An 8,218-nucleotide genomic window follows, 5' to 3' on the forward strand; every position below is an offset into this window, starting at 1 on the left:
GGCATAAAATCAGCCTTGAGAATCCAGTTGCAGGACTGGGAGCATAGAGAAGCTCTCCTTAACTTCAAAAGCCTCTGGATCCAAAGACAGCATTTTCAACTCCTCTGTTGTTGATCTCTGCTAGTATAAAAATGTTTAGGGAAAAACTCACTGCAAAAGGTTAAGTAGTTTTCTGTAAATTTCACATCTTCTATTACATTTCTTTAAATAAATGTGTAACTTCACTCTACCACAGAGGAAGTCAATTTTGCAATTAAGTTTCTTACTAAAAGTAATGTATAGCAAATATTAAATTGCTAGCCTATTTGGAAAAGATTCTGTCTCATTTTACTGTTTTTCCTTAAATGAGCACATTCAACTTGGAAATATTCAATACACCCCTGCTGTGGCTCCTGGGGAGCCGGAGTGAATTCTGCTCCTACTCTTGAACATATATATCCTATGCTCCTGTTTGTGTTGCCCGTGACATGCACCTATAGATATGCATTTTTGTTCCCTAGCGTGGAAATGAATCAGTTAAGACTACTAAATAAAATGACCACCTGATTTCAACTACATTCTTGCCTTGCATGAGGAAATGGGTCTGATATTTGCTTACATATGCAAAACTCCTAGCTCCTGTTGGGTCCACGCTGCAGCAAATTAGGGAAGCATTAAGAGATCTGGTATCTATCTGGGTGTTCAGACACTTCAGCATTGCCGGCTGGAATGGCAATTCTCCAACACTGCAGCCGTAACTACCTACAAAGCCCATGAATTATCCAAATATTTATCTTCAGAAGGAGGGCTGGGGGAAAGAGCAAGTATTAAAAAAAAAAAAAAACCACGAAAGAAAAATAGCAGCAGGAGCCGAATACATTTCCAAAACCAAGGCAGAGCTATGTTAGACTGTTTGGCCAATAAAGGACTGTGATTCCTCCTAAACAACAGCTGAAGCCTTGTATGAAGTCACTAATATTTGTATAAAAGAATTTTGCTGGCATACCTTGTTTCCTGGGAGAAAGCTTGCTATAAACTACACTAACCGAAGATGCTTTTGTGTCGGGAAGTTGTAGTCACCTTATGAACGCTTGTCATTGTAGGTTTGTTAGCAAACCTCCCTCGTGCAGATTTAGCTTTTCAGGAAAAAACCAGCAAATTATGCAGATTCAGGGAACAAACAGCACACGAGCCACCCCCAACAGAGAAACAGGACTATCACATCAAGTGTCCTCTTAAAACCAGACAGGAAATTTTCACTATACAAAGCAAGAACATGGAGGGCGGGGAACAAAAAGGCCAATCCTTGGACTAAGGCCCCAAGAGTGCAGAGAACAGTACACTGGACACCATTCTATGGCAAACATCTCCTTTTTTGCCCTTCAAAGATGTAGTAGGGCACTGCTGACTTTTGCTTAATTTTTTTAAATTGCTGATTTTGCTTAAAATCCATAATTTTAGTCCCCCTCACCCCAAGCGTTGGAAGTTCAGCGAAATGCAATTCAAAGCATTGCAGCTTTTGATACACCACCTATTTACTTAAACATATAAATCCACTGACATAGCAACAGTGTTGAAATATGTAATCTGAACAGCATCTATAAAATTTTACTGTTGTACATAAATAATGACAAGGCACAGAACAGCAACCAGTCCAAGAGCTTGTAGGCCAAGAAACCAGAGCATAACCCAGAAGAATATAATTATTACAGGTTCTACTATCCGTTCTCCAAAGTACATCCTTGTGAAGCCTATTCTGATAAGGCTTTTGTTTAGTTCACCAAAGAGAGTCCCCATCTTTTTATAGTCATCTATTACAGGTTCTGTAGTGTGGTTTCTTTGCTCTTGCTGGACCTGTGGACAGAAGAAAAAATTAGGAAATATGTTGTACAATCAGTTGTTATTATGGTGATTCTGAACAAGTCTCAGTTGTTTCTATTTGAATGTGTAAAAATAAGCTAAACATGCAATAAAGCTACTCCTTAAATCAAGAAATTGAAACTGTTACGTAGCTTGTGACTTCGGTACGATGTTAAGGCTGAGACTCACTTGTCCAAACCTGGGACATGTGAAGTGACACTACAAAGAGCTGACAGCCTGTCTCCCCTCCAGATGCCACTCCCAAGGGGTAAAGCTCTCCTGTAGATCATACATCTTACCTGTCTGTGCAATGTGGACGTCAGGGCAACCAAAATGGAATCAGATGCCTGTAATTTCAGGGAAGGGATTTGACTGAAGTAGATTTGTTATAAATTATCTCCAGAATATCTTCAGAACCAGAAGAACGATACAAAACTATTAAGTACGAACCATAAAGTATTTCACACCAAAGCAGAGGGAACGGGAGGGTTGCTATCACCACTGAGAGAGGGGCACTGGATTCGACCAGGAAGAAGGCAAACACCCATCCCAACGTTGGCGTAGAAAGCTGTGGAAATCGGGCAAAGGAAGACAGACCCAAGGACCACACAGACACAAAGTGGTGGTACAAAGAAGCAAAGGGGAGGGGAAACAAGTTCTGCACTTCTCCCAAAAAGAAAAATGATGGGGCAAGTGCACAGAAAGGCCCACGTACATCTTTAGATGAAGATGCTATCTTTAAATATTACCGCAGAGAACATGCAACTGTTTCAACATGTAAATCCTAACTAGATTAGAGCCTGAAATCCCATCTCTCCTTCCCCACTGTCCAGAGATCCTTTGCACAAAACTTTATTGCCTTGTGTTCGAGTATGACAGGGCGAACACGCTTTCAAGATGATGAACACGAGTTTTCTAATCCTTCCGTTAGTCAGCAATGCAGCAGGTACTCATCAATATTTCAGCCAACTGATCAATAGGTCCAACAAAGCACCTCCAAACTCTACGTGCAATTAGTCTACTCCTGGATTCAAAGCAAACACGTATATTTAGGTCTGTCTTCACTGATGAAAGGTATTCTGCATCCTGGGTTACATGGCACCGTCTTGGTGAAAAAACAGAAATTCTCTCCCACAGCAGTGCCAGGCCCTCCATTAGAAGGCAAGTGATGAAGTGAATTCCCATTCCCACAGCAAAACATCCAGCAAAGACCAACAGAAGCTAATACTGTTTTTCTAGGCCAGACTTTAGGCCACGATGCAGAACCTTCTGACTGAATGAAGGCTGGGTAAAGGTAACACAGCCGCTACTGACAAAAACCCCAAGAAAGCCCCTACAGTCCCTCAGCTGTGTGCGCTCGAGTATTTTTTTTTATTCGCTTATTCATAAAGATTTTGATTTAAGCTTCAGTACTGAATCCCAGAAAGGGAGGGGTGCAGGAAGCCTAAAGAGTAACAAATACTGTGTTCAATTTTTTTTGTGGTTCTACAGAAAAGCCTGAACATGGAGAACTGCTGCACCAGAGGTTACGTCCTGACAGCCGCCGCCTTGTCTCTTTTCAGCCCGCTTCTCAGGCCCAGGTGGTTTTCTTCCCCTCACTGGATATGGAAACTCCAGTTTTCAGCATTTTGGCTTTAACTGTGCTTTACGTAATTCAAATAAACGCTGACTCCTCGTTAATTCCAGTGTTTCAAGACTAGTCTCTTCAAGAAAGGCAGAGCCTGTCATGAGCCTTTGCAGACTCAGCAGGGCAGGGGGCTTGCTGCCCCCCGAACACGATGTTAGTTCAGGAACTCTCATCCCTCTATTCCCAAAGAGCACAGGGAGACAAACAAACTGTTCCTCGAAGTGGTATATTGATCACAACAATTAGGGAAAAGAGAAAGGATGTGCTGGGAAGGGAAAATATATTTATTTGTTTCCTGCAAGCAGAGACCGCGGGGAGCACGTGCCTACGGGAAGATGGCGGAGGGGATGAGAGCAGAGCTCACATCAAGCAGTGCGGAGACCGCTTCTGAGAGAAACACCCACCGTGCGGAGGAGAAATCACTACATTTTCTAGCAAAGTAGCTTAGGCTTCGAGCCACTGGCCAGTACAACCAGGAGGGGGGAAAACAAACGAATCATTTCTTATTATTATTAATTTATTCTCTGGATTATTAATGGTACTTGGTGACGTCCTGGAAGCCTTCACACAGGGCAAGCGGAGACTGGCAAGGAGGCCAGCAGCAGGCACGTAGCCACCAGCCCTGACTCACCGGGCCAGCTCAGCACCATTAACTGTACGTGTCCACACTGTCTCTCCTGGTACAAGGCAGCTGTGAGAGAGGGGGTTTCCCTAGCAGCCCCATTCTGCTGTGATAAGCTAACAGCAAGAAGTTGCACGCAGTCTCTTAAGCAGGGTACAGAGTAAATTCCACCTTACTTAGGCTGCCTAGGTCTTTCTTATTTTATTCTTTTTTAAGCAAGACTTTATCTCACCCTCTCCTCCTCAAACAAAGGTAGATTCATGAATTCCTAAAGCAATTCCACAAAGCAAGTTTCTAGGCACAGAGATTGACAAGTGTGTGCTTAATTACAAAACAGGCGTCAAGTTATTTTTCAAAATATTTTTCAAGAGCATACAAAACCTTTCAGAATGATCATGGAAATTCTCAGGATTTCAAAGTCTGCTTCAGTTAATTCAGGCTGAGTATGTCTTGCTTCAGGCAACTCGGCAAAAAACAAGAGAAGCTGAAAACAGATGATCAGCTGTAAACCACAGATGGCATATTTTTCTTTACTATTGCATAACATTTCACATGCTGGACAAACACGTTTCTTCAGAGGTGCAGCTAAAATAGAACCATTAGGGCAAACACCAGTAATGTTACAATACTCCAAATTACTAAAAAATATTAAATAAGTTTTTACATTGCAGCCAGAAGTTCTCTTACAAGTAACGTTCTTCACAAGCCAACTGCAGTACCCAAAGGTTCCCAGCAGGCACCCAAGTTTTCTCTTGTCTTTTCAGAGGTTTGGTGTTACAAAAATTCCCTCCCTATTCAAAATGGCACGTTTTCATCAGCAAAGCTGTTGTCTGCTGTTTCTCTGTTTACTGGCAGAAAGTCAGAACCTGAAGATCCAAACTCTGAAAAACTTTACTACGGAACCGCTGTCACCGATTTACCGACCTGTCATGGCCAAATGGCTTAGGGGCTTGGATGCTTCACTGAGAACCGTGAGGTGCCCTCTCAGACGCAGGTTGCCATAAAAAGACCTTTTCTGAGAATGAAAGACCTCCAAGAAGGTCGCAGAGGAGATACTACGCACAAGTTCTGTCCACTTCCAGCACGGCTCGTGCTCCTACGTGCCTGAAGTGCTTCTGAAAAAAAAATCTCCCATATAATTGAATGTTTTCTTGGACTAGCTTTAAAACAACAGAGAAGGTAAAATCCACTCAGCCTACTGAACCCAACAATCATCCGGCTGTGGCTTTACCAGTTATGTTCATCACCAACATAACACACAAAATGATCTGTGTTCTGACCACTAACTACCCTTGCTTATGGCAAACTTCCAGCACAGTCACTCAAACTCAGGGCTGCCTAAATTCAGGAAAGCACATGGTAACTCATGAGCAGAGGCCACTCCACACCGGTCCGACAGCAGGAACTTTTTCTTGCTTACCCCCTTCCCACCAAGGCCATTTTGACCATGCAGAGAAACACGAGATCCCATCAGAACACAGCTGCCCCCCAAAGAAACCGTATTTGCAATGATTCACATGCTATTCACGAGGAGAGAAGGAGAGAGTTAGCACTGAACTTTTCGCAACTGTTTAAGGCTGATCCCTCTCTGCACCTCCTAAGTATAATACAGCCAGTTCAAGGTCTTCTCCCCTCAAATTGCCGGCAGCACACAGTTCCTGCCCCTGACCGTTTGCAGATCACACCGAGTAACTCTGCCAAGCCCTCAGAGGATGCAGAACACAAACGGATCCGAAGGGGACACAGACCTACCCAACACACTTGGGAACTTATTTTCCTGTGGCTAATCAAAGAGAGCATGGAAGCATAGATTTAGCGTTTCTTTTTTCTGCTATCAGCAATGCTAGCTCACTGAAGGATAGTATCAACGATGTCCTTACACAAAGATTATTTGTCTTTACACAGCATTCCCAACAAGCTCTGCCTGAAGTCCCTGCAGCTTCTCGTAGGGCACAGTCACTGCTGGAGCCCGTTCTTCGGCAAGTGATGGAGCCCCATACCCACGCCCAGGGCACCCCACACTTGCTGGACGTGGTGGAATTGCTGGCCATGCACGGATCACGCATGACAAACTACTGCAACATCTGTGTGCCGGTGAACCTCTGTGTGCTCAGGGTTGCCATCCGTGCCAGAACAACTTGAGTTTCCCAGGGCTCATCCCTGGAAAGAAGAAAGTGGTCTGAAATGAGAGACCCAAGCTGCTCCGGCAGCGGTAGCCGGGGCCTCCTGCCAGCCTCCCTAAAGAAAGCCTGGTCCAGAGTGTCCCACACTTAGCCTAGGGATCTGGAGATGGTTGGTTTGGTTTGGGATTTTTTTTTTGCATGTGTGGAAAAAAATCCTAAGTAACTGACTTGAGTGAAATAATTGGATAAAGTTCAACAGCCTTTGTTCTGTGGGAGGAGGGAGTGGATGAACACAAGGAACCTGCTCCAGTTGAAGATTCAGGATGTTTTGTTAAAAAATAATAATTAAAAAAAAATAATCCATTCAACTACTCTGAAGGTACAAGATCCTTCAAAACAAACCAAATAACATCCCCCTTCCTATTTTTCACAACTAATGAACTGAAGAAACCCCAACAGTCTTCTGTTGCTCAGATAACTTGAAAAATTCCCACCCCGCACTGGACAAGAGCATCAGGCTGAGTACAACTCTATCAGTTTCTCTCTTCTTGCATCAACCGCCCAAAAGGGTGTTACACAAACGTGAACTCCAGCAACAGAGGAGAAAAGTCCAATGGACTAGGAAAATAACTGCTTTCCAGGTAAAAGCCTGTGATTTTACAGCCGAAAAAATGCTGCTGGGCAAAGAAGGCAAAGAGAGAGGGGAGCACGAAAAAGGTATCCGCAAAGTTAATCTCCAACACAGAAAAGCAGCAGTGTCTCCAAATTCTTTGTAACATGCCTCAGATCACAATTGGTCACATTTACAGTTATAAAAGAAAGAAAAAGAGATGGCACATTTGAGAGAATTATTTCCACATTAGATAGAAAAGAAACCCCTTTCGAGTTTAGTAGCAAACACGTGCTTAATGACATCTAAAGGAGATGTTAAAAAAAGTGTAATAAAGAAATGCACAGATATCACAGTTACATACCCACCCGCACATTTTCCCTTTTTTCAAGTTAAAAGTTTCCTCTGCGGTATTTAACTGCTCACTGTCTATTTTACTCCAGTCATGGTTATTTTTACTTCAGGGAACAGGTGGTCTGTCTGATCGCTGAAGCCCATAGATGCTTAAAAGTCAAAAAAGGCACTGAGATGTGACTTTAGGAACACGCTTACTTACTGAAAAACACTCCTGTATTTTTGAAAGCTAGAACATTAACGTTCAGAAGAGAGAGTCTCACAAAGTCATTTCAGTTAAGGACGCAAACTAAAACTGAAAATACTTCTAGCTCAATCTTACAGAAAAATACGAGAAGAAAGTGAGCAGATGGCACAGGCCAGGACGGAAGAAACCGCAAGTTCCCTCCCCTCCAAAATAAGAGACCAACTTCTGTTGGGTGCAGATGGGGACAGGTACCAGCCAACACACAGCTACGGATATTTGATAGCTCGGTAGCCAGCGATGTAAGTCCCGGAGGAATGAATTACCCAATCTTGCCGGTACTCAGCCATCTGACCGCCCAGCGTATTGCCACGGAGGGGCTTTGGAGCTTTGTAGCAAACGGCAAGTTCCCAGGTCGTGGCCTCCTCTTTCTCCGAACCGCAGCCTTGCCTCATCGCAGGGCACCGGCAAAAAACCCGGCGACGCACGGGTTGGCCGGGCGCAGGCTTTCTGCCTCCTCCTCCTCCACGTATGCAAACAGACAGTTTTGTTACTAGTAACACCTGGCATGTAACCAGGATTTCACTCTGCTTTCTCATACTTAAAAAGATTTCTTACATTTAATTAAAAGAAAGTGAAACGTGACCGAGAAGGGGAAATAATTTTATTGAACTGTTTCTGATTTTCTTTCTCTTCTACTATAGCAGGAGGAGAACGGTATCCCTTCGCATCCTTTGCGAGCATGAAACTAATGGTTAGTATTTGACCTTGTAAATGTAAGCGGTAAAAAGATCTTGATACTCAGCCAACAGACTATTAAGACAACAAAATTAATTTCAACTGTCTGGAGGGAAAAAAC

The 8,218-nt window shown here is 43.4% G+C and overlaps 1 protein-coding gene across 1 annotated transcript; it reads right to left on the minus strand.

Moving 5' to 3' along the window:
• Nucleotides 1-1,587: 1,587 nt before the first annotated feature.
• On the minus strand, nt 1,588-7,814 carry LOC104156849 (chromosome unknown open reading frame, human C4orf32). The gene is made up of 2 exons (XM_009706558.1): nt 7,686-7,814; nt 1,588-1,833 (listed from the first exon to the last, which is right to left on the minus strand). The coding sequence occupies exons 1-2, from the start codon at nt 7,812-7,814 to the stop codon at nt 1,588-1,590; spliced, it is 375 nt and encodes a 124-aa protein (XP_009704860.1).
• Between the last annotated feature and the right edge of the window lie 404 nt (nt 7,815-8,218).

Source organism: Cariama cristata, unplaced genomic scaffold, assembly GCF_000690535.1.
Source record: "Cariama cristata isolate BGI_N322 unplaced genomic scaffold, ASM69053v1 scaffold16220, whole genome shotgun sequence".
In the NCBI taxonomy this organism is placed as follows: Eukaryota; Metazoa; Chordata; class Aves; order Cariamiformes; family Cariamidae; genus Cariama; species Cariama cristata.